This window comes from Talaromyces atroroseus (assembly GCF_001907595.1).
Source record: "Talaromyces atroroseus strain IBT 11181 chromosome Unknown scaffold_9, whole genome shotgun sequence".
Lineage (NCBI taxonomy): Eukaryota > Fungi > Ascomycota > Eurotiomycetes > Eurotiales > Trichocomaceae > Talaromyces > Talaromyces atroroseus.
This window is the reverse complement of record NW_017971441.1, coordinates 1316759-1342722: the sequence shown is the minus strand read 5'-3', so window position 1 is coordinate 1342722 and position 25964 is coordinate 1316759. Positions and strand designations below refer to the sequence as shown.

The window sequence follows — 25964 nt, the reverse complement described above, 5'->3', positions numbered from 1 at the left end:
TAACTAAGAGGGCTTACGATGGCCGAGCATGTGAGTGAAAGAATGATACATGGGAGCCCTGCTACTGTATAATGAGAATAGATCGATACATATGAATCAATTATACCCGAAAGCTTCTAAAATAATTTCTTCTTTCATTTCCAATAAGGTTGTCCGCAAAACCAACATCGCCGCTGGGTTTGTTGCTCTTCACAGGACAGTGAGCGCCGGTGGTTGCCTGAAGCCATACTCACAACATCCATTTTGAACGGAGGAGTACATGGTTTTCACTTCAGGTAGCTTGCATCCAACCTATGCTACGGTAGGCAAACGTATGATAGCACATAGATTCAAGACCACGTTTTGTCTGCCTTCCCGTGAGTTGATATCGAACCAAGTGGTGGAGTTGACATACAAGAAAGCCTTGGGGTATTCCGAGGTATTCCGACTCAAAATCTTGGAGATATTTGTCATCGATTTCGAATTCAAGGAAACACATGTAGTGCTGAGTAGCATTGGGCTTGGCCATCGACGCCCAGATTTGGCCAAGAGAGACGCCGCAGTTGGGATCTCGCACGAGACGATGCTCGGTTGAGCTAAATAGGAAGATCCCGGGCCCTCTATGAATTTTTCGATTTCAGAAGAAAAGCTTAGATCCGAGGATTGTGCGTATTGCGATAGCACGGGGAGAACAAGGCGTTGGGCTTTTCGTCGTAAAACCCGACAGGCAAAAAGATGCTCACGGCCCCAATTGCTGGCAGCAGCATCACTATTGTCGAGTTCGTAGAACAATCTACTGTTCTCTGCCTTAGCCTTCTGACGGAAGGCAGTTGGTGTAGTGATAGCTTCGAAATATGGCAATTTGCTGTCCGTAGTGTGAGCCAGTGCCCGACTGATAATCCTAATGAGTAGGAAAGCGCCTCCGCCTTTTTTTTTTTTTTTTTTTCACCCGTAAGCCAGTACATCAGCCGGACTATGATCTGTATTGGCTGCGTGGACAAAACAACGAGTGCATGTCTGAAAGGACTGGAAGATTCATCGCCTATTTTGAATATGTGAACGTCGTCCATCGTTCGCTGGGATAAATTCGTACCACCCCCCGTCATCCGAGGGCCAACGCCGTCGTACGGCGTATTTTTCAGAAACGAATGTCTCGATTGACCCCGGCTGAATGGACGGATGACCCGTATACACTCTGCATATTGCTGTCTATTGCGCAACATCAAAGTTATTTGTCACGTTTGTCGCAAATACTGACAGATGTGTCAGACTATGAATTTATCCATCTATTTGAGGTGCAACTATCACCTGACATTCCAGATATGCTTGAGAATCCGACGAAACCGATAAGCTTCTCACACTCCCTAACCATTACACGAAGAAATATTCCATTCCAACCGTATGAGAGCTTCAGAGAGAGGATTGTGGCCGAAATATTGGCTCCGGGGCCTGGACTATTGCGACGCCTCCCAAATAAAGCATGATGGTAATTTGGCTTCCAAAAACCCCGCCAAACGACAACGCGATGAAGTGGATAGCGAGAAGCGCATACCGAGGCAAAAGCTGGTAATGACCTCGTAAGTCAACAGTTTTTCCACAGGCGATTGTGATGCAGTCTGTCTCTTGTCACAGACACCGTATTATTGGTGGCTTGCATGTAGATGATCGTGAATCATCACGCATTGAAATGGTATGTAAAGAATCCACAATTCAGGAAAGAGAATTGGGTCTAATTATCAGGATAAATTGCTCGGCTAGACAAGATACCAAACCTATTTTCCACCGTGATTATTCTAAGCGTGCTTCTTTCATGTGAGCTAGTTTTATGTCTCTACAGCAACTGCAAAGTAATCGTGGAGCGTCTGCCTAAGGCAATGCAGCAGAGCCTCATTTCTTACTATTACTGTGTAAAATGCTGCCTATGTAACAATATCATAATGAATTCACCTGGGCCAACTTACTCTCCCTAGAGAACTCCCGTCTATGCCCTGAGCCGGAGCAGTCCCGCCAGCAATGCTCCCTCTTCCCGCACTCCCCTCCAACAAAAAAAAAAAAGGAAAAAAAAAAAAAAGGAAAAAAAAAAAAAAGGAACAAGAAAGAGAGGGAGAAAGAGAAAGGGGAAAAAAATGAGGCAAAACTACGAAATCAGCCAGATTTTGCTGATATGGCACGTTCTTTGCCGTTTTCCAAGGCGTAGTTCTTTGTGGCGTTCCGCCGAGCAAACAAAGAGGCGGGCGCAGCTAGGGTCGCAAAATGGCCAGCCCTTCCAATCTTTGAGCCAATAGCTTTCTTATGATGGCGTTTGAGTATGGCTTGCAGTAGCCTCATGCGCGGAGGTTTACACATGCGGCCAACGCCAGGTTCATCGGCCGTTGCTGGAGTATGGCGGGAGTGGCAACGCTGTGTCTAGACATTAATCGTATAGACATTATCAATCGGATACATATGTGCGAGTCAGATACGTCCAATATTGCTATTTACAAAGGAGATAAAAGAAATATGGCGCAGAATCGCACCATCGGACAATTCCGTGTCGCTTCGAACTGCGCGCCCTGAGGCTGTCTGTCCTGTACAGTAAGGCACAGCTTTGAGCGGACAAAGATGTTGATTTCAAGACGCCGCATATTTTATTAAAATGCCCCTTTTATTTTGTAATAAACTTTTTATGACGCATATCGCGAAGATAGAAAGTGGAACTAATATTATCTACCCACTTACTTGTCTTTTAGTATGGGTACCTGTGCCATATTTTCAGGCAGCAAAGTGGCCCCAAGGCCCTCTTCGGGATTTGGATGGCCAGAGACTAGTAATTGCAAAAACCAGTCCTTAATAATAATAAAAGGCCTTGAACGCTTTTAGCCCGGGCAATCTTGTCATATGGCCAATGTAGCCGTCAAGTTGTCGAGCACCGCCATTTGCAAGACGGCGCAGGAGTTGGATTGTATACTATCAGGATTTGGTTTCTGAGCAGACAGTAAACATATAAAGTCAGAGAGATGTCTACAGATAGGAGTAAAATCACACTCATCTCTTATCACATCGGATACCTGGTTGGTAGCTGAAAAACTTCCACATTTCAATCAATTTCTCTGTATAACATCAAAGGTTGGCAACATAAAGTGTATCCCCTGCAACAAAATAGTCTACGTTATGAATTGATCCCTAAAGAACTATCAGATGTGTCGCTGGAGCGAGATCTTGTGGGCCTGCGGCCATATCAAACGCATTGAGCGTATATCAAAATGCCATCCTCGTGCAACCTGTGCAGTAGACACGGAGAACCCTCGGCAGGTTATCATCACGGAGATGCTGGAATATTATTGCGAACCCTGCTCTTATCCTTCGCCTCCAAGTAGTGAGGATGGTAAGTGGAAGGAAACCTTTCTTTCCCTTTCCTTGAAACAAGCAAGGTATCCACGGTCTCGGTTAATTCCAACTGATGCTAATAAAAATAGGACTTTCTTAGCTTTCCGCCCTCCGATTGAGGTATTATAACAACCGCATAGTAGCAACATACCTGGTATTTACGACAATGGACGATTTTATTGCATTCAGGGAAGGCTTTCGTGCCACGATTAGGGCGGGTATTGTCTCTTTGGGGAGAAATGGTTCCAGGTGCTGATTTTGTGTCTTTGCTTTTATTTTCAAATGACCTTCGTTCTTTTCTTTGACAGCAGCTTTCTGGTGTTAGGCGGATGTCTGAATATCTTTACAACTTCTTGCATTGCAATAGCCTTTTTCTATTTCAAGTTGCTTACCACTGATGCAATATTCGTTTGCTTTCAGTCCAGCTGTTCTTTCAATATGAACCACTTTTGCCACCCGCCCTGGTACTTACTTTACATTTTTTGTTTGTTAGAGGTATATATGGTGTAGCATATTTCTTAATGGAACGAAAAGCGAGACTGTAGCAAGGAATAAAATGTTACATTGATTCGGGTGGTTTTAGTTCGCATTTTAACATCTAAAACAGTATCTTGAAGCCTGCCATCTTCCAAATACAGTAATTAGGGCTCCGTGAACTAATCGCTGGCACGGGCGGCGAGAATCAACCTTGATGGTTAATCGTTTAAATTACTCGGCGAAATGAAGGAAATCACATGTAAGTAAGGAGCTATATATGATGTTAAAGTCGATCACTTACATGTATATTCGTATTATGCCTTAGATGTACCTATCGCGGTTCGTTGTGGGCGTACAAGAGCTTCACTGCGATGGCATAGTTAGCTAGTTACCTAGGTACCTAATTAATAATGTTAATTAGTGTGGGTAATATTTGACATAGCGGATCTCCAAATATCATTGAAAAATTGCAAATGTAGGACTATACGAAACTAGTAAATGAAAGTCTCGCATCGCAAGTATACACACACGCAAACGTGATCAACATCGAAAGTAGTAAATCTGAGTTGAGTACCGTTAAGGACTCAGTGGAGCCCGACTAGCAGACAAATTGCACTGTCGGAATAATCGCACTTCCTCAGGAGCAAAAGCACCGACAACGGAGTGCAAGACTCCATGATTGTTAAAGAGCACCATGTCCCCCTCCTCCCAGTCATGTGCATAAACATACTCCGGGCTTATGCCCGGTCTCTGTAGACGGTACACGATATCGCGTACTCTCTCAAGATCTTCAACGACAGTGCCATCTTTCAGGTGAATCCGTCGGATGGCAGATGGATGAACTTGAAGAGCCAATTTGCCCGTCACTGGGTTTTTCCAGGTCATTGGGAACATCTTAATTTTGCTTGGTTCAATGGGAGGTAGTTCAGATTCATCCAACTCAAGGCGCTCGGAATAAAGGCCGAGACCAGTAGGGAGAGAACGAGCCTTGCTCATCCAAATGTATGGGTGAGGTGCATACTCGATTTTGCTCGTTCGAACGAACTCCTTGTCTTCCTCGGATAAACGCTCATACATCTGGTAACCGCTTACAAACGCCGTAGTGCCCAAAGACACGCGTAATTCATCGCCAGTGCCGTCATCATATCGCAGAGTCTGCTCTCGCTTTGACGGCAGTGACACTGCCAACAAAGTAGTTACCAGCGGGGGATCTAGGTCATAAAGTGCTGCATCGATGTGCCACCGGTAGAATCGCGTATAATCCAGATCTTCGACCTCGGGGATGATCTCACGATGGAACGTGCGATGGTGAGGATGACGAAGCGTGATATCTTTCAGGCCTTCATAGTCTTTCACAAATCCATTTCCAATGACCTGGACTTGAGGCTGATGCGGGACTGTCTTCAAATCAGGATGCAAAATGCTGCGTTTGGCATCGAGCGTCTTGCCGTGGCCATAAGCAGTGGAGGACGGATCAAAGCGGCGCGTGAGCTCATACTGAGCTTTGGCCGAGACATCAGGCTTGGATTTTATGACTACCACGCTGGTACGATACAACGTGTCATGAATCACCTGGAAATCTTCGTCTATACACAACCGCAATCATTAGATCCACTTGATTCTTTTGAAATGCCACAATGGCAGTGCAAAAAGTTTTCTTGACTTACCTAAGGAGGTTACCGTTCCTCGGAGTGCTCCCTTATGATATTGACGACACTACAATGTCCCCTTTGTTTCATCCTTGGATGTTGATTACTCACCCGACAGGTTTTCTAGGTCGACTCCAGAGATGATGGATCCGAAGTTGATGGCGGATCCTTGAGGCACTGGGAGCGGCTGAACGGTTGCTGTGACGGCCATTGCAATATGGTTGATGATAACTCTGCCAGATAATATTGATAATATTGGACAGTCGTTTGAATAGTGTGACGAGAAAAGAGGCAAAAGACGACGAAGCAAAGAGAGATTTTGATGGAGAGCAGCTGGAGATTTATATGCGCTTCGGAACTGGCTTCAAAGGCGGAAGACGCCGGGCCGTCGGAGGTGCGCGACGGACTGATATACGTGTGCGTTGTGATTGGCCAGGCGGTCCTCTTCATGATTGGTTCCCAGTCAGTACGTACTAATGAAATAGAAAAATGCATACTCTACGAGTATGTTAAAGGATGCCCGCCTGTTACATGAAAGTCCAGTATAAAACGTTGAACGCACAGGGAAGCAGCTCTATCATTAGTGTCTATATCTTTGAATATAATACATAGCCCTCGCTGGGCAGTCTCTTCTTGACTTTCAACTGGTTGTACATCTTAGCATCTACAAATAACAGATTTAACAAGCCTGTCAGATATAAGCATCGAAATGCCACCAATCATGAACTTGTTGGTTTATGCCCAAGCATGATGCATTCCCATCGTCCGTCGGTCTTTGTGGTCATATGCCCTGCACTGCCCCAACCAAGAAAACGATCTAGTTGATGAAGCCTTTAGGCCCGCCCCAAGTTCCCTTGACCATAGAGTTGTAGTAAACCCATGGAAAGAAATCCTTCTTTAAATGATAGAAGCTACGGCGAGGGATGGCTTGATCAATGCCGAACAGGCTGCCAAATGTCTCCTTAGGCTCACCGCCGTATTTGAATTCGGCAAGAAGAACCTTTCCATACTCAGTCAATAGTGGGCATGATGTGTAACCATCGTATGTGGCATCGGGCTCTTTTCCTTGCATAGCTCCCAACAGGCCGCGGACAAGAACTGGAGCTTGGGAAGTGACGGCTGCTGCTGTCTTCGCTGTCGGGAGACTAGAGGCATCGCCCGCGGACCAAACATTAGCATATTTAGTGTGGCGAAGTGATCCCTGATTGACGTCGACAAACCCGGCCTCGTTCGCCAGAGGGCTATTCTTAACAAACGCATGAGGGCCCATCTTCGGTACGACATGCAAAAGATCAAAGTGTTTCTTAATCTGCTCCTGTGTATCTAGACGAGTGAAAGTAGCTGTATTACCGTCAATGGCGACGAGATCGTGCTGGAATAGCCCCTCGACACCCCTCTCTTTCCGTAACTCCTCGAGCTTCGCGCTATATTTCGGCACACCGAACATGGCGGGTAGACTAGTAGCGAAACTAATCTTGATAGGCGAACTGGAAGGGTTTGCCGGATCGTAGAGTCCTGCCTTTTTCCAATAGTCTAGAGCTAGCCACATGACCTTCTGGGGAGCGCCTGCGCATTTAATAACGCCTAACGGTTGTGTGAAAATGGCGTTGCCTTGGCCTAGCTTTCTGACTGTGCGGAAGACTTTGTCGCATGTGTCGTATCCATAGATGGAAGACACCAAAGAGTCTTTGTTTTCAAGAGCCTCAGGCAAACCCTTGATGCTATTATAATTGATGGCGATGCCGGGCACGACGACAAGGTGGTCGTAGTTGATCTTGTCGCCGTTGTTCAGTGTGACGGAGTTGTTCTCGGGAGAAAAAGCAGATACAGCGTTGTTGTAGAATTTGAGCTTGGAATCTAACAGACTATCCATCGACCTCCGCAGCTCTTCCTTGTCTTTAAGGCCGCCGCCAACTAGAGTCCACCCGGGCTGGTAGTGGTGCCATGTGGAGGGATCTACCACTGCAATGTCGTCCTGAACGAATGGGCCATTTCGAAGGAGCTGGTGGCTGATTGTTAAGCCAGCAGAACCCCCACCGATCACAAGCACTTTGTGATTCCGCGATGCAGCCGACACTGGCGATGCTGTTGCGAATTTTCTGATTGTCGTCGGTACGGCCTGTGCGGCGGCATAGCCCGCGCGACTAGAAAACATGTTTGGCGCAATGAGAGAAGGAAGACGACAATGAACGACCGAAGTTGAGATAGAAATGAAGTGTACAGTTGAAGAGAGAGACCCTGCAAGGAGAACGTGGAGTTGACAGAGAAAGGATTTGTTCCTGTCCTGAGCTACCGAACACGGTAAAGCGTCGATGACGAAATCTGTACTCGCTTTTATTGGCTGGCACAAGCCAGGATGTAAGTCATGTGATCCAGATGCGGTTCCACTATTGGTTCTTGTGTTCTTCCCCCCCCCCACAGCTTCCTTGATTCGTCTGACACAGTCTTTTTGCTAACCAATCCTGGCGGCTCACATCGGGCGGGGTGCTCGATTCAGCCAACCATATGCCCATCTTGGCACTAGTGCCAGCGGGCAGTGTGCATTGGGAGCCAATCGCAATACAATAAAGCATGTCTGTTTGCGCGGTGGGTCACGACGCTTGATAGAATTTGGCAATCCTGAACAGAGCTCCTTTAGTATATGATGAACGTGGATCGAACAACTGTCACGAACCTTGATAGACCCTCTTTCAGGACCTCCGCTTCCACCGAGAATACGACGCGAAACCAGCCGGGAACTTCATTGTGATAGGCATGCCCCGACGACATTTCCACGCCAACCTGCTGTAGCCGACGGGACAAGTCCAGCTCTGCGGCCCACTCGCCCTCAGCATCGACGATTTTACGGTCCAAGCACTTGGACAAGTCGATCCAGAGAAAGAAACCTGCGTTTCTAAAGAAATATGAAGGATTAGCGGCTCATCGTCTCTATTTGAAGAACTCGAACGAGTGCGCGCCTACCCGCCAAGTGCATAAGGGATCCCTGTCTCCTTCAGCGCTCGTGTCGCCAAATCTCGATGCGACCGGAGTAACCTGCGGCTGTTTTGAAGAAAATTCTCCGTAAAATCGCGATCTTCAAGGATAGTAGCAGCAATGCTGCAGGAGATATTTGACGGCCAGTGGAACCGACTACAATTTTTACCTACCATCAGCAAGATCTTTGTGATATAACGAGCATGGATATGCACTTTAGGTGGCTCCATTTACCTGGTCGAAAGAGCCGCCTGCATCAGCCTCCGATTCTGGCTGATCAAACATCCCAGCCTTAGTCCTGCCGCTGCAAAATCCTTCGACATCCCGTATAGCACATGGATTAGGGCTGGATCCACCCCGATATTGGCTGTGTCGATGGACAAAACTGAAACAAAACCGCCATTGGAGTCATCGCCTTCGTACACAGACAACGCGTACACTTCGTCGCTGATTAGATGGATCTGGTACTTCTGGCAGAACCGCAGTATCGCCTCCAACGACTCGCGTGGGTAGCATCGACCGAGTGGATTGTGCGGGTTGCAGATCAGAAGCGCCCGAATTGAAACCTTGTCCTCATCTCGCGCTCGTAAGTATGTTTCCTCGTACCGAGCCACGGCATGTGGGCTGAATTGGTCATGCCCGTGGAAAGGGGTATAGATCAGCTGGCAGTCAGATGGGACTTGAAGGTCTCCATTGAAGGAGCCATAGATGGGCTGTCCTAGCAAAATCCCATCGCTAGGGTCGGTTAAACTACGAGCCCAGATCGAGTTCAAGCTCGTCACACCGCTTGTGAAAAGAATATGCTCTGCTGAGATCGGCATAGCGGGATTGAAGTAGGTAGTAATCAACTTGGCCATGGCTGCACGAATACGTTTGGAGCCGAAGGGACCTTCATGATAAGTAAGACTAGTGTTGTCGAGGCCTGATACTACCTGTTGTTATCCTCATCTTAACGGTTTTGTTCCATATGTACCGGGATATTAAGGGCAGTCAGTCCAAGAATTTACCTGCGTGCGGATGTATTCAAGCATCACGTCTTGCATCAGGAACTAGCACCTCATCAGTCAATACGTGCACCTCTGTAAACTGGATATTAATAAGGATATTTTTTGACTCGCTTACATTCTCTGCATTCCCAAAAGACACAGTGCCCGATTTGGTGTCCTTGCCGAATAGGCTCGTTGGGGTCAGATAACCATTGGCGAGACCGGCGTTTGCATATATTTCCCCGCGGTTAGAAAGCATGTTGCAATAATCGACGAGATGACTAGTAAAACTGGTAATTGAATTCTTTGAACTCTTTTCAGGTTGGCAACGTTGCTGTAATCAATCCATGATAAGCAGTGAGAAGAGGAAATCAGAAGTAAATATCCAAATTAAATACTGATTTCGGAGGGAAATAGTTTGTTCCCCCATGCCCCCGCATCTTCCGAGGTAGCTCTATTAATATAGGCAACTATGGAACTATGACTGTATGACGTATTTCCAATTTTACATATGAAATTCAATTCCATGCCAGTTATGCCATTATAAACATACATCCGAACAATTTGATCTATAAGGTATTCTCCACTCCCTTTCTAGGCACTCTCTATTCCTTAATGTGAGTAACTGCAACTCCATCCTAAATCGCCAAGTGTTAGTTTCGTGTCCGATTGAAAAGATATAGAAAGTTTGAATAGGTGGGCATACCGGTCCAAACTCGGTATTCTCAAACTCCTGTACGCGCGAGTCATATACAAGACTCGGGTTTGGCTTCAACAAGCCGACATCTAATTTCCTAAGGATGTCTCTCTTCTCCTGGGGAGTCGCATGGATCCATTCGAGGTACTCTGGTGCACCAGGCATGATCACATTATCCGCCAATAGCAAGCTCTTTCCAGGTTTCAACACATTCAGCTCTTCAAGTAGCCACAAATCTGGGCGGTACAGATCTTGCCAGTGGTCAATAAAAATCAACTCCACGGTGCCAATCTCTTTGTTCTCGGCGATCAACTCTCTGAGCACCTCGTTGCTGGAGCCAACAACAATGCGCACGTAGTCGCGGAGTCCTGCGAGTTCAACGAGCTGGTTGGCAACTGCTGCCATCTCAGGGTTCTTCTCTATGCGCAGAAACTGCTTTCCTCCATTCTTTCGGATGGCGTCACCAAATAAAACCGCCGAGTAGCCGACGTAGCCACCAAGCTCAATCATCATGGATGGCCTGCGCTCAGCGATGATACCAACAATAAACTCGCCCTTGACCATGCCGATGTTCATAAGGGGCTTGAATTGTTCATGGTAGTCATCAATGGCACCGAGAACCTTTGCGGGGTTCCCTCGTATTTGCCTAATATCGGATCGATTGAAGATGTAGTGGAGGAGATCGACCTCTCGACCATCCTATTGAGTGTTAAAGAAGAGATAAATGAGCTTGGACGGTAAGCTTACCAAAGCCCATGGCAAAGCCGGTGGAGTGTTAGGCTTGTCGGACATTTGGACGATGTTTGAAAAGATAAAACAAGCAACTATGTGGATTATGTGAATGATTCTGATGATTCCGATGACTTGTTTGGGCTCCAGGCTGCTTTATAGCTTTGCCTTCTGATGATCTACTAGGTACGCGACTTATCACCGAAATTCCCGTCGCGACGTCCGATGGACTCGTCCAGGACTCGGACTTAAAAACAGGAAGCCAAGCTTACGTCATTCCAAATATTCTTTGTCATCAGAAATCTACCAACAGCCAAGCTGAATATTTTTCAAAGGAACATCTTCCCCTTCTTTGACGGGCAGTGTATGTGTAAAAGTTTGCTAGCAAAGCTTCGCTCGGGAACGTACATCGAATTAGGTTAGCGTTGCGATCGTTTGCCCAGGCCCCATGGCCCCATCTGGCCCCCGCTCGAGCTAGCCCCTTGTGGTTAGGTTTGCGCAAGGGTATGTGATGTCATTGGTCTACTATCGGACTAAGTTGGAGGTCTGTCTTTCCTAATACAGTAGTATATGTCGATGCTCGGGGATAAAGTATAGAAATGAATAAGTCAGAAAGACAACACTCAGGGAAGCTTGAAGCAGTTCCAACATGTATATAAAGTGCACGAAGCTCCTCTCCAACTCGAAAGTCTCTTCCAAACAACAACTCCTCTTACGAACTAATCGCAAATAGATTGTTCTCTCCTCATAATCATAAACTGTTGCTCAATTTTGAACATCTTTTCCCGCTTTAGTACAAGACCCAAGCTTTTAAATTTTCTCTTTTCAGCAGAAACCTCACAATGGCCATCAACTCCGCTGCATGGCTCACCGAGGCCAAAGCTCGCCCCTTCCAGGTGAAGGAGGCGCCAATCTATACTCCCGAGGCCGGTGAAATACTTGTCAAAAACCACGCTGTCGCTATCAACCCCGTCGATGGTAGTCTCCAGGCCAAGGCCTGGTGGCCCATGAATTATCCGACCATTCTGGGTCAGGACGTCGCGGGAGAAGTTGTCGCAGTTGGTCCCAATGTCACCCGTTTCAAAATCGGTGACCGTGTCGTTGGTCATGCTGTTGGAATAGCTACGAAACGCCTCCAGGACAATGCTTTTCAGTCCCACACTATCCTCCAGATCAACATGGCCAGCGAGCTCCCGGCCAGCGTCTCTTACGAGAACGCTGCTGTCCTTCCTTTGGCTCTGTCTACCGCTGCCTGTGGCCTTTTCCAAGACGATTTCTTAAAACTCCAGCTCCCCACAGAGCCCCGCCGGTCTACTAGCCAAGCGCTCCTAATCTGGGGTGGTGCAGGCAGTGTGGGAAGCAACGCTATTCAGCTTGGAGTTGCGGCGGGATACGAGGTATTCACTACCGCGTCCCCTAAGAACTTTGAGTACGTCAAGAAGCTCGGTGCCAGTCAAGTCTTTGACTACAGTAGCATTACTGTCGTTGAGGATCTCACAAAGGCCCTTCAGGGTAAGGTTCTGGCCGGTGCTATGGATACGATTGGTTTCGCCGCTACTCCTCCTACTGTTGATGTTGTCATCAAGTCTGAGGGCAGCAAGCTTGTCTCTACAGTTAAGGGTGGCTTCCAAGCTCCCGAGGGTGTGACTGTCAAGAGTGTCTTTGGTACTAGTCTGAAGGATAACCACGTCGGTAAAGCTGTTTGGGAGAACTTCCTGCCCAGGGCTCTGGAGGCTGGTACATATATTCCTGCACCTAGCCCGCTTCTAGCTGGAAAGGGTCTCGACAAAGTCCAGGATGCTATTGATTTACAGGCCAAGGGCGCCTCTGCCAAGAAGGTGGTTGTTACCTTGTAATTAGAAAGCATATGAGTGCTTGGTTTTTCGAGTCAACTTTTATTCTGAATCGTTATTTATGCTCTATTTAGTTACTACCTTTTAATCTTTTGTGTATCTATTATATCCTAGATAGAAGTTGGTGGAGTCTAGTGTGGCCCTGGGTATGCCTTCATTTAGCAAACGCCAACAGGCTCTTTATTACACAATTTCTCAACGACATGAAAGTTAAGTTTTTTTTAATTTGGTCTAGCATTCGATAAAAACTCGAACAATTAACCCGGGCTGTCAGAGTGAGTGTCTGATGCAAGTCTCATGTCATTGTTTGATTGTCTAGTAAACAATCGATTCCTATTTTCAAGCCATGCAAAACACCGTTCGGAACGCTATATGAAACACCACCATATCACTGCTCTATGTATGCGGAATGGAAATTTAAATACAGAACAGTGGGTCATTGCAAAATTTTCTGGTTCTGCAAATATCAATACAACATGGCTTCTGTACACACGCTCCCGACAGAGTTACTCGATCTAATCCTGCTTTATACGCCAGCAAGCGAGCGTTGTTGTACGTCTGCAGAGGCCTTTATAATGCCGCAAAGCCAGCCATATACCGCAAAGTTCGGATTGAGCTTCGCTTTGGGGATGATGAAAATCGCAATTCTGCTATTGTGCAACTTTTACGTACTTTAGAGGCTGCTCCTTGGCTAGCCAGTTGTGTACAAGAGCTCATAATAGGTGGCATCAAGCCATTCACGATACCTACCAAATTTTCTGATCAACAGGCCTGTTTTTGGACGGATAAATCAATGCGTGCATTGGATGATATGGATAAAGCCATGGACTTGAAATTCCGGATCTTGAAGGGCCACACAGACGCCATTATTGCTTCATTGATCTGTAGCCTAGAAAGAATCAGGATACTTCGACTGGGATTTTATGTCTGGTCAATGTCGAGATACATAAGCGAGATCATTCCTTTCCTTGAACGACTTGACGAAACTGAGTTATCAAGTTTGAAGGCGGTCCCGAGCCCTTAGTCGGCAAGGACTACTTGGACACCCATCTTACTGGCTACCACAGGCCAATCTCGTATATGCCATTGGGGTTTATGTACTCTGATTTAGCAGAAGTAATGAATATGTTATTTCTGCCGCAGCTCAAAAGCGTTACCGTAATGGCGGCGGAGCCACGGGATGGCCACATCAGAATGCCTAGAAACTTACCGAAACGGCGCAGCAGCGTGATTCATCTCTGTCTTATGTCGAGCGAGATAAAACCATCTGCAGTGGGAGTTCTCCTATGCGAGACGCCTCATCTTCGACATCTGTCCTATGGTACTTTAATTGACCCTAATGCTTACTTACCTAGGATGCGGTTCTTCGAATGTGCCGATATGGATGCCGCGCTAACATCGGTTCGCTCGTCTTTGGAGTATCTTTGTATCAACGTTGTCTTCTTCGAAACGGAATTTTTGGGCATGACTATGCTATTTGACTGGGGTGTGCAAGGCACGATGAAATGTCTCGCTGATTTTACTTGTCTAACCCACCTCGAAAAAGCGTTGGAGCTGCTTCTAGGGTGTCATCCTAGTGACGTTGACGGCGGTATCAAGCTTGTTTCGGTCTTGCCCTCTACCCTCAAACCTCTGAAACTTGTCAGTGCCCTTGCATTATACGGAATAAAGGACTGGAAGAGAGAATATGTATGTGGCCGTGTTGGCGAGTATGTCAAGTCTGTCGCTTCTTCGAGCATGTATGGGCCGAAGAGTTTGGAACATATTGCACTTAAATTGCACGAAGAAATCAATTCACAATGTGCGACCGCAACAAATTTATTGAGGGCTATATGCGCTGACGCCAATGTTTCTCTCGAAATCATTGAATACGATGATTGAGTTAGACTTCCACCAGTAATAGACTGTTGCTGTGGCGGAATAAGGCCTGGTCGTTGAATTCTAAGTGGCTTGATATGAAAATTATGGAAATTTGATTTATCACATGGGTAGATCAATATCTGGACCAAAGAAGGCCCAAGCCCATTCTATACTATTTCACCTGAAAAGCGTCAGCCGCCGTACAGTAGCCGACGAGTCTTAACAAGACACTGCTTTCTATAAGTTGCCATTTGCAAAGCTCTGATCCAAGTTATGGTATTGGTAAAGGATACAATGACAGAGATACAGTCTTGCCATTCTTGGTAGACTAGAACCACGCATTGTTGTTGATAGTTTCTGCTGATTGCTCATCCCAGCCTGGCTAACTAGATAAGACTTCACCCGCCTCGTGCAGTGGCCAAACCCGGATCAATCTATTCTCTTCAGTAGTCCATCAATGCTGGACGTGCTTCTCTCCTAAGAGCTTCTTGGGAATCTTTATCAAAGGGCTTTCTTGTAAGAGGCATCCGAGTAGAGTTCTTTACAGTCCAAATATCCCAGATACTTGGCATATTACGGACGGTTATCCCCACGGATACCCCAGGAATAGAAGTATTCAACCATGACTGTAGCAAAGGTAGCTCTCAGATCTCCCAGATTATTGTTGGGTGCTTCGGTAGATGTCTGTACATTTCTACTGGCTTCTTCTTTGGAGACTTTTCCACAAATTTCGATTAGCCTCCGCAATGTGAAAGATATGAACGCATTAAATGAGTTTAGAACTCACATAATGCCGGTTTAGTCTTTCATTGCTGTGGTTTTCAAGTGCATCGTACACCTTACTTCTAGTCAGGAGCTCATTGTAGGCGAATACCTTTCTGTTCAAGGTGCGTGTGCGTGGGTCAACGATTATTTTCGCGACTCAGTTCCCATTATCCCCGGTGTATGGATAGCACTTGGGACATTGCCGTCTAATCCGAGAACCTAGGTGTGACTAAGAGCAGGGAGAACGAATAATCAAGCCTACCAGACGGTACCGGTGGCAGGGTAACCTCATACCACGATCCAACGCCAATAAAAGTATAGGGAAGGCCAAGCTTCAGAGAGATCGACCTTTCTGGATTAAGTCAGCTCTAGACACGAATAATTTGGTGTATGCCTTAATTCTAATTGTTACATACTATTTCACGTGCAGCTATGACCCCAGCTGGAGGAATGACTGTGGCCCAACTGGAGGGAATGAATCGTTTGACACCTGCCTATTTTTCGGCATTGACAAGAGGTATATCCTCTTCGATACTGCCAACGCTGATGGTAGATATCACAACATCAATGCCAACAAGAGCCTTTCTCAATTCGTCCTGCGGGCCTGTGGGAACTGCTGGGAGGATCTTGTTGCCACGATTTGCAAGTTCAATATTCACCGAATTTTCCACAAAGCTAGGCCGTACGAGCGCGAATATTTCCTTGTGGCATAAATCTAGTCAGACTTGGACGCCTTGCGGGAAATTCTATCTCCGTGATCAGACAGATATGTACGAATTTAGGTCCTGAGCTTTCGAGAAGGCCATTGACAATGGACTGCCCGGTACACCCTGACGCGCCAATAAGTGCAACCTTCAACACTGTCATTATGTCATGGTACGTTACTTTGTATTGGCGCTGTACATGGGAGCAAGATGCGTAGCTTTCAATAATGGTTAAGGAGGAATAACTAGTTAACTACCATAACCTGATTAACCAATGTCCAATTGGCACACAAAGTCTCTACCAAGATGGCACTTTTGTAGAAAGCCCGACAGATGTACTACGTAGCAACAAGGTTTATGAGTGGGAAAAGTGAAGAAACCGAGGCATATTGCAAAAAGATAGTTAAGATTAGCTTCTTGGAAAGTGGATGCACATGGTCAATTTTCAGGCTAGTCAGGATATTCTTGTGGACTATTCCATATTAGGACTAGCGCTGGGATCGGACGTTGAATAAAACAGCTCAACCAGTCGCGCCACATCGCCGGCTTGTTTCACTGCCTACCTGACAGTTGTTTTCAGTGTTGTTTTCAGGTTGAAGGCGCATGGAAGGACATGGATAATCCACATCCGCGTGTTACCAAGCAGGCAGCCTGCATTTTATGCCACAGCAAGAAGTTAAAATGTAACCGCGCGCCGGGTCAAATTCGCTGCGAGCGATGCATGCGCTTCAGAGCTGACTGCGTCGTGCCCGATCATCCCCTTGGGCGGCAGAAGGGGGTCAAAAAGTTTGTTGAACTCCGGAGAAATTGCTTATATATGCAGCAGGCTGATGTGCATATTTCTGTGTCCATATAGCAAACGAAAAGGAGTAGACAAAGCTCTTCACCAGATTGAGCAGGCAATAAAGAAATCAAAAACAAGTGCAACCGAGGATGGTGACGATGCTATGAAGGTTGTCTCTCATCTGCAGGACTTGCTTGACAAAGCTCAAAGACAACTTGCCAGTCGCAGATCACATTCCCCAGTTGAGTTATTGCAACCGCAGGAACCCAAGGAAGACAGTGTAAACACAAACGACGGGCTGGCGCTTGATGACGCCGAGAATCCCCTACAATTACTTGCTCGTGCCTCGGATTTGCAACTAGCACCGCTTACCTTGAATTATTCAGCACGAGCTGTTGACTCTTTCTTTGTTCCTATCAAAGCCAATTTAGATATTGGCCCTCATCTGGACCCTGTTGATCTCGGTCTCGTGACGTTTAAAGAGGCCAACAGACTATTCGGCTTGTATGAACTCAATGACACTTGTTTGCGAACTGGACTCACCCTATTATATAGTTTCTACGAACACCTATCTCATACTCGCTGGGGATTTGATCATGCTCTACATACAGTCTCGTTTGTTAGAGCGCAATCATCGTTCCTATTTACATCCATTTTGTCCGCATCTGCATCATTCCTTCCCTCAACAGGAGCACTTTCGAAGAGACTCGCGTCTCACGTCCAAACACTGGCCCAGAATGTCATTTTAAATCGTCATCGGTCAGTCGAAATCGTGTTGGCATTCATGGCTAATGTCCCATGGATGGCTCCAGGCAGACGACTTGGCGATGATGACACCTGTCTATACATTGCAATGGCGCTAAGTATTGCATTAGACTTATCCTTGAACAAAGTAGTGACTTTGTCTAAAACTGCAAACGGTAGCCAGTTCGCGCGAGCCGATTGTATTGATGCCAGGCGGGCTCTATCCATGGATGGTTTCGAAGACGTGGGACCTGATTCGGAATATGGCCGTAGATTACTGCGTCGAAGGGAAAGGGCCTGGATCGCTTTGTTTGTCGTGGAAAGAGGGTTAGTATTTTCTCCTAGTGATTAGTATATACTTTTCATGATAATTCTTCTAACTAGCGTAGAGTATGCTTGGCTCGCGGTCGGAGTTATTCAGTGCCTATCACAGCTCTCCTAGAAAACTGTGATAAGTGGCACTTGTCAGATAGGGACATTGCAGACTCACGCGACGGGCATATGAACTCCATGGCCATACTGCGCAGGGACCTGGTAAGGTTCTACCTCCACTACAGTACCTGCTCAGTGCTTAACAAATTAGTAGGATGGGCTGCTTCGCAAAGTCCGGTGTGCATGCGATAACTATCAGAAAACAAAGAACGGAATTGATATCGCTCGTTCGTTAGTCGCCCCATATCAAAATAGCTGATTGACTGGCTTGTATCTGACGAAATAGGATCAAATCTATGATTGAAACTTTCTACGACACTTGGTATTCAATATGGGTCTTAGCCCTCGGTGAAGGTGAATGTATGTTCATGAACAACCTTGAGGTTATGCAATGAAAACCAGATAATTAAATCTCATACAGCACGATCTTTGCCGCCGTACGTCGAAATCTTGGTCACGCATACGCGACTATCAACTTATAGCAGCGTTATGAATCATCCAACAGCTCCAACAGAAGTCAGATTCTTTTTCCGCTCCGAGGCTTTATCGTCGGCACTGAACGTTATGCGCACTGCTATCCAAGGAGAGTCGCGACTCAAATCCATGCCCAACAACACGGTGATAATGATCGCATTTGCCGCCTGTTCGGCCCTGAGTCTCGGTTTGCTATTGTCCAAACAAAATGAAAACCGCCTTGCTCCAAGTGTTCTTAATCTCATAACTGAAACGGCCGACGTTCTAGAGAGAATAGGCGCGACACCAATCCACCGCAATGGCGCATCTGTCTTGTACGGGAGATTCTTACACGAGCTTGTCGCCCGTGCCCGTGGTCAACCCAATGAAAGTCAACCGCAAGAAACTTTGCCATTGTCATTGTACCCATCAAGCAATTCGTATAATGCCTCTTCATTTACGCAAGAATATATGCCACCTCCAGCGCCGCCATTTTCGTCCTCCGCCCAAAATACCGACTTTACCCCATCCCAGCCGCTGCAATTTTCGTCCATGTCGGGCGATCAAATTGTCGACGCTGTTAACAGTGTCGAGTTTCCGATGGGCGATGGCACGACTGCTCTTCCTGATTACCAGGATTTCCCTTTGAATGACATGATGCTCTGGGAATGGTTTGATCGCTCAAACGCGGTCGAGTTTGGCTTTTTGTGATTTGTCAAACGAAAATGAATTTATATGCAAGTGTAGTTATTATACGTTCTTCTTTATGCCGAGGCTGTCCTATCTGAGCGGTGTTTCGCTTTTGATTTGTATTTGTATTTGTATTGTAGTTGTTGGCCATATATACAATACTTCTATTTACTTGATAACCTGCAAGTCTTTAGCTGAATAGTGCTCAAGGCAGGGATTGATTGATCTTCATTTGCCCTGAGTTTCTCTGTTACTTATAAATACTAGATCTATATTAAACAAAGGCATGTCAGAAGATATCAGATGAAATCTGTATCTAGTTACACGCGGCTGAATGAGGAAAAGCTTCGGCATTCAGAAGTAGCGCCGGCTGATGTCATCGCGTCGGCCGCAGAGCCGAGTGAAAACAATCCTCCAACCTCGTTGTTTCCCTTTTTTTTTATAAACCCTTCTCTTCCTTGCCATCTTAGATTCAACACTTGCTTCCTTCTGTTATACACACAAGCGAACATGGCCGGTCGGATGCCACCCAGAATGGCCTGCTTGGTCCTCTTATCGCGCCCGCCTCAATTAACTCTCCATGCGACAACACGGAGCACCCGCAGAAAACCGACGGCATGTTCGTCCACTCGACGCACGTTCGCAACAACGCCGTCATGTTGGTCTCAATCGATTGCACCCAAGGTCGTTCGCGGCGAGCCCAAACTCTTCTCCTCGGCCGATGAAGCCGTTGCCGATCTCAAATCCGGGTCCACCGTATTGTCTGCAGGCTTCGGGCTGTGCGGCGTGGCCGAAACACTTATCCAAGCCATCGCCCGTCGAGGCGCGCAGGATCTGCACTCTCTCACAGCCGTGTCCAACAATGCCGGGATCGCTAAAGTTGGCGGACTGGCTCTACTGGCTGACGCGGGACAATTGTCGCGACTTATTCTATCTTTTCTGGGCAGCAATAAAACTCTTGAAAAAAACTATCTGACGGGGAAAGTTGCAATTGAGCTATGCCCCCAGGGCACAATTGCGGAGCGCATCCGAGCAGGCGGCGCCGGTATACCTGCTTTTTATACTCCCACAGGAGTCGCGACGCTGTTGCAAGAAGGCAACATCCCCGTGAGGCTGAGTAGTGACGGCAAGGAGGTTATAGAACATGGGAAGAAGAGGGAGGTTCGTGAGTTTAAAGGCCGGAAGTATCTTATGGAAGAAGCCATCACCGGTGACGTGGCTATCCTGAGAGCATGGAAGGTCGATGAGGCTGGCAACTGTATTTTCAGGTTTGTTCTCCGCGGTGTGCTCTATATTTGAGACCCTGTCATTTATGCTAAGGAAACCTCTTAGGTATACGACCAAAGCCTTTGGTCCCATCATGGCCAAGGCAGCTACTATGACAATCGTTGAAGCGGAAGAGATTGTCCCGGTTGGGTCAATAGACCCCAATGATGTTGATCTGCCAGGCATTTTCGTTGATCGGATTGTCCCAGCAACAGCAGACAAACATATTGAAATCAAGAAGTTGCGAAACTTAGACAACAACATCCCTGAAAAGGCAGAATCACCGGAAATCGCCCAGAGAAACCGGATTGCTAAACGAGCCGCAAAGGAGCTCAAAAAAGGCTTCTACGTCAACTTGGGAGTTGGTATCCCCACACTTGCTCCTTCGTACCTACCCAAAGGACATACGGTTTGGATACAGAGTGAAAACGGAATATTGGGCATGGGCCCATATCCGACGGAAGAGGAGGTCGATGCGTAAGTCTTTCTCTTCCCCGGGCAAATTTCATATATTCTAATACAAACCTTGCAGCGATATTATCAATGCTGGTAAAGAGACTGTGACACTTGTTCCTGGTGCCTCGACGTTTGATAGCTCTGAGTCTTTCGGCATGATCCGTGGTGGCCACGTTGATGTATCTATTCTAGGGGTACGGCGACCAAATTCAATCTACCATTTCGGCCTGACTGACGCAAAATACAACAGGCTCTTCAAGTTGCTGCTAATGGAGATTTGGCGAACTATATGATTCCCGGCAAGGTCTTTAAGGGCATGGGTGGCGCTATGGACCTCGTCTCCAACCCCAACAACACCAAGATCGTCGTCGCTACGAGCCACGTTGCCAAAGACGGGACATCGAAGATTGTGCAAAAATGCAATTTGCCTTTGACTGGAGCGAAGTGTGTGAGCACTATAATCACTGATTTGGTAAGTTTGCCAGGTTGTCACCCTTCTGCCGAGAAGTTTCCAAGAGCTTCAGCGGCCGGTATGTTTCTATCATCGCTGTGACTAACAACAATCATCCTGATGTACAGTGCGTATTCGAGGTCGACAGGGAAAAGGGAGAGTTGACGCTCACCGAGTTGGCGCCTGGGGTTGATGTAGATGGGATTCGGGCAAAGACAGACGCCGAGTTCGCCGTCGCACCGACTCTGAAGAGTATGGAGTAAATGCTTATTCTTTGTTTATTCTATAATGGGTATATAAATTCAAAACAAAGCCTGTTAGTGCGCAATATTCCTTAGCGTGTTCTCTTCATCCAACCACAACGCATTGATAACAACACGGACACGAGTGATCGTCCCTTCGGCGGTTGTTCTAGGCCCGAGCAGGCTACCCCGGGTTTTCTCCGCATTCCCCAGACAGCTCTTCCTTTCTGTCACCTCTGCCTAGTATTTTCAAGACGAAAAATAAAGTTGAGTCCTGTCGCAGTATACTGTGTGTCGATTAAATCAGGGATAAGCATGGAACGGGCAACCCCTTGCAAGAGTCCGCCAGATGAGAAGCTCGAGGACGCTGCATCTGCGCCCACGTTTTTCGAGTACGAGGCGTCCGCTGAGGTTCGCCGAATTCTGCTCAAAACAGACATCAGGTGCGATTATTCTCAGTACTTCCAGAATTACTGGCTGACTGTGATCTCAGAATACTCCCTATCCTCGCCTTACTATTTCTATGCTCGTTCTTCGATCGCACAAACGTCGGAAACGCCAAGATTTTCGGCCTCGAGAATGATACGGGCATTACTGACCACCAATATGACATCGGCCTGGCTGTTTTCTATTTGTTTTATGTGTGCAGGTACGACAATTGTCTTGCTAGCATGAGAACCTGCATCGTTGGTAATATCCATGGCTAATAAACTCCCGTAGTGAATTACCCAGCAACCTCGTGCTAAAGAAAGCTTCACCAAGGGTCTGGTTGCCTTTTCTCGCCGTCCTGTGGGGAATAATCACCATGTGTCTGGGTTTCATATCCAGTTATGGCTCCTTTGTCGCGGTGCGAGCGCTATTGGGAGTTGCCGAGGGAGGTCTATTGCCCGGAATGGTAAGTTATATCTATGGGCACACAGTACGGGTTGTGCTAATACCGAATCCAAAGGTTTTGTACCTGTCAGCTTTCTATAAGCGCTCGGATCTTGCTCTACGAATCGGTCTGTTCTATACCGCAGCGTCACTATCCGGCGCTTTTGGTGGACTACTGGCAAGAGGCTTGGTGGAGATTGGTCCCCGGGGTGGCCTGGAGGGATGGAGATGGATTTTCATCATTGAGGGTTTGCTGGTTTGTTTATATACCACGTTTGATTGCATGTGTTTTAACGAATTGCACTTTTTAGACTGTCGTGTGCGGCATCATCGCCGCTGTCGGTTTACCAAACAGCCTAGCAACAGCGACATTCTTGACTCCGGCAGAGCGCGAGTTGGCACAGGGGAGAATCTTGCAAGACAAACCTTCACAAGGTGACAATACAAAGTAGGTTTCTCTTGCGCCGATAAGAAGTGACCTGAAAGCTTTCATATATAGTGGAAATATACTGACCATTAAGCTCCGAGAGCGAATCTCTCAAATGGTCCGAAGTCCTGCGCGGCATCACCGACATTTCAATGTGGCTTTCAGCGCTTGCATATTTTGCCATACTAGCAGGATTGTACTCATTCGGTCTCTTTCTTCCTACAATCATCGAAGATTCAGGATTTACCACCAATGCCAATCGAGTGCAACTGTGGTCTGTCATTCCGTATGCCGTGGCCACGGTATTTACCGGTGTGTCTCAAACCCTACCCCCTGCCTCCCTCTTCGACAAAGGAACGGTGAAAGAAGCTGATACTCATAATAGTCCTCATTGCATTTCTATCCGATCGTCTTAAACTCCGCGGCGTCGTAATGCTATTCACACTGCCCTTTGCCATAGTCGGCTACGCAGTCATTGCCAACGTTTCCAATGCCCAGGTCGAATACGGTATGACTTTCCTCATGGCAACTGGAATGTATGCCAGCGTGCCCTGCGTTCTAGTCTGGAATTCAAACAACTCCGCTGGCCACTACAAGCGCGCAACGACGTCAGCAATGCAGCTTGCGGTCGCCAATTGTGGCGGGTTCGTTGCAACTTTTATTTATCCGTCGAGTGATGCGCCACGGTATCATAAAGGACATACGGTCATTTTAGCGTTGCTAGTTTTTGCTTGGTTTATGTATGGTGCATCCCTTGTTTTGTTCTATTCTGAACTACATCCGACTCGAGCTGTGCGAGCCAGGCTAACGGCAAGCTATAGGATACTGTTCAATGTGCTCTGGTGCCACAAGGTCAATCGCGATAAGGCGAATGGTAAGTATGACAGGTATGCTGGGTATAACGATGACCGGGACCCAAATTTTATGTTCGTTTTGTAAAAAACGACTGCATGTGATTCACCCGGGCCGGTTTATACACCCAGTAAAATGATTCGGGAGCAGCACTTGAGAATTTGATTCGTCACGAACCTTTGATTATTGAGTTAGTTAATGGTTAGTGATTTCAATACTAGTTTAATCTTGCCTCTTTATCCCTTTTTTTTATTCTTACACAAAGAAGAAGATAAAAGAGAGGTATAGGAGTTGCAGTCTAGGGTTAGGGTTAGGCCTTGATTTACCAGGAGCTCCCACACCGGGCTCGGGCTACATATACAAAGTACACAGTTATTGTATCCATTTACATTCATTAACAATGCTCATTAGTTCAACCATTAAGTATTGAGTATAAACCTTGTGTCTGTGCTCGAAATCCACGTACCTACATAGTTAGGTTAGTGCATGACAGCCACACACACAGCCACGTAGACAAGTGTGTGGCTTATTTCTCTTCTGCCCGAGGCTGAGCGTCTTTTTCCATGTCCACAGGCATATAAACTCGGCACACCACAGCATTGATAGAAGTGACTTATTCGACACTCCAAGAGCTAATAATTGACATACATCCACTTGCAGTATACCTAGCTGTGCCTGTCAGTCTTTGCAGGCCATTCCAAGGCTCTTGGCAGATACCCACTGACCACCGCTGGTAAACACGAAGGTGTTTCTAATTCTTCAGTTCTATCGCCAAAGGCGGAATGGCCTCAGAAAAAGCGCATCATCCATGGTCCCGTCCCGACCAGGTAGACGAGGAAACATCTCACTCTGGTAATTCCTCAATATCGGAAGCCAAATCCACCGATGAAGAACCTCCCGCATACACGGGCATGTTTGAGACTGGCGAAAGCTCAAATACACCACCACTATCGTCAACACAGCAACAACCCAAAAGAACAGTGGCCATCCCAGCAGTTGACTCATCCTTCAACTCCCCGTTCATCCGCGCCTATGCTCCAATCTTGAAAGACTACAATCTTCCCCAGGAAGTCTTTCTGAGCTTTCTTGACAGATTGAATAAAGCTATCGCAAACAGTCCGCCATTGCAGGTCCTTGATGCCACAGGCGGCCTTTTGAGCTCCGTCCCCATTCTCTTCCCCCTGCACTGGATTGGATCCGCAGTTAGCGGAATTGCCAACTTGGGCAACCTAGGTGTTTCCAAGAGCCGTACGGATACTTTCTTAAGAGACTCAAATCGGGACATTTTTGGCCCGCGCGGGCTCAAAATTGAGATTGCCAAGCTGGATGCGCTTGCACATATTGCTAAAATTCCTATTCTTGATTCCAGAGGGAAAGTCAGTCTGCAGTCACCGCTTTTGCAGCAATTGATGCAATTGCGGGGCTCTGTTGGTAGCAGCGGTGGTGACTGGGATGATGATCAGAATGATGGGAGCGACATGTCATTCGATGCGCAGCAACAGCGTATCCGGATCTTGCAGCCGTGGATAGCGGAGCTTGAACTCGATATCTTACCTTGGACTTCAGAATCGAGGTTGACTCGATTTAATGCCGCGCTGAAGAAGCACAATAATCGGGATTCTAGAGGGGGGCCGAGGGGTGCACGCCATGCGAAGAAAACTCTTGTGAATGCGAATGATGAGGAGGATGATCCGTTTCGCAAATGTCTCTGGCTGATCATCCGGGAGACCAATGCTCAGAGTGAGTCTAGCAAGTAGCAAACGTGCCGAGGCTTGCTTCAAGCATTCGCAACGTACCAAAACAGGCTTCGTTGTTGGGATTCCAACACCGGAGTGAAAGCGGAAGAGGGATAAAGAATGGCTCTGTCCGTTCATTGTTGGCCTTACGACCCCTCTATATCAAAGACTTGATAGATATATCAAAACGGTATGGTAGTGAGATTAATAAATCAGCATGCGATAAAAATCATTTTAGTACTCGTGCATTGACATAGAAGCTCGGGTGATGAAGGTCCGAACTGTGACTCTGATATCGAGATTCTTGGTAACAAGATACACAAATAGCTGGAAAAGATAGACGGTTGAACGTAAAATTACTATTCTCACTCAGTCAAATCACTAGGACTAGTAGCTACCACAAGTAGCAAATGTCCAATCTTAGAAGACTGATGATAGCGAACCCCGGGGTTTCACATGAAGCAAGACATGCTGGGCTTCTGAGTTAGCAAAGACCTCAGCCATAAGAGTCCCCTTAATT

At 46.9% G+C, this 25964-nt stretch overlaps 8 protein-coding genes across 8 annotated transcripts; 5 read left to right on the top strand and 3 right to left on the bottom strand.

Moving 5' to 3' along the window:
* Window positions 1-2124: 2124 nt before the first annotated feature.
* On the bottom strand, window positions 2125-2726 carry UA08_06841 (hypothetical protein; the record flags this gene model as incomplete). Its single annotated transcript, XM_020269162.1, has 3 exons — window positions 2125-2385; window positions 2496-2541; window positions 2698-2726. 3 exons carry the CDS (start codon window positions 2724-2726, stop codon window positions 2125-2127), a joined length of 336 nt encoding a protein of 111 aa, XP_020118142.1.
* Window positions 2727-4398: 1672 nt separating this feature from the next.
* On the bottom strand, window positions 4399-5682 carry UA08_06840 (putative dioxygenase; the record flags this gene model as incomplete). Its single annotated transcript, XM_020269161.1, has 2 exons — window positions 4399-5408; window positions 5583-5682. 2 exons carry the CDS (start codon window positions 5680-5682, stop codon window positions 4399-4401), a joined length of 1110 nt encoding a protein of 369 aa, XP_020118023.1.
* Window positions 5683-6288: 606 nt separating this feature from the next.
* UA08_06839 (hypothetical protein) lies at window positions 6289-10919 on the bottom strand (the record flags this gene model as incomplete). Its single annotated transcript, XM_020269160.1, has 8 exons — window positions 6289-7615; window positions 8146-8364; window positions 8433-8600; window positions 8679-9376; window positions 9452-9493; window positions 9567-9764; window positions 10137-10826; window positions 10875-10919. The coding sequence occupies 8 exons, from the start codon at window positions 10917-10919 to the stop codon at window positions 6289-6291; spliced, it is 3387 nt and encodes a 1128-aa protein (XP_020118137.1).
* Window positions 10920-11698: 779 nt separating this feature from the next.
* UA08_06838 (Zinc-binding alcohol dehydrogenase domain-containing protein cipB) lies at window positions 11699-12712 on the top strand (the record flags this gene model as incomplete). The annotated part of the gene is made up of 1 exon (XM_020269159.1): window positions 11699-12712. One exon carries the CDS (start codon window positions 11699-11701, stop codon window positions 12710-12712), a length of 1014 nt encoding a protein of 337 aa, XP_020118139.1.
* Window positions 12713-15191: 2479 nt separating this feature from the next.
* On the top strand, window positions 15192-15557 carry UA08_06837 (hypothetical protein; the record flags this gene model as incomplete). The annotated part of the gene is made up of 2 exons (XM_020269158.1): window positions 15192-15206; window positions 15372-15557. 2 exons carry the CDS (start codon window positions 15192-15194, stop codon window positions 15555-15557), a joined length of 201 nt encoding a protein of 66 aa, XP_020118138.1.
* Window positions 15558-16759: 1202 nt separating this feature from the next.
* On the top strand, window positions 16760-19162 carry UA08_06836 (hypothetical protein; the record flags this gene model as incomplete). Its single annotated transcript, XM_020269157.1, has 7 exons — window positions 16760-16824; window positions 16895-17326; window positions 17378-17893; window positions 17956-18100; window positions 18153-18229; window positions 18285-18358; window positions 18420-19162. 7 exons carry the CDS (start codon window positions 16760-16762, stop codon window positions 19160-19162), a joined length of 2052 nt encoding a protein of 683 aa, XP_020118271.1.
* Window positions 19163-19651: 489 nt separating this feature from the next.
* On the top strand, window positions 19652-23795 carry UA08_06835 (hypothetical protein; the record flags this gene model as incomplete). The annotated part of the gene is made up of 14 exons (XM_020269156.1): window positions 19652-20409; window positions 20474-20884; window positions 20940-21057; window positions 21114-21311; window positions 21349-21393; window positions 21443-21566; window positions 21864-21999; window positions 22050-22205; window positions 22277-22451; window positions 22506-22685; window positions 22741-22877; window positions 22951-23168; window positions 23242-23500; window positions 23678-23795. The coding sequence occupies 14 exons, from the start codon at window positions 19652-19654 to the stop codon at window positions 23793-23795; spliced, it is 3033 nt and encodes a 1010-aa protein (XP_020118292.1).
* Window positions 23796-24490: 695 nt separating this feature from the next.
* On the top strand, window positions 24491-25465 carry UA08_06834 (hypothetical protein; the record flags this gene model as incomplete). The annotated part of the gene is made up of 1 exon (XM_020269155.1): window positions 24491-25465. The coding sequence occupies one exon, from the start codon at window positions 24491-24493 to the stop codon at window positions 25463-25465; it is 975 nt and encodes a 324-aa protein (XP_020118294.1).
* Window positions 25466-25964: the final 499 nt, after the last annotated feature.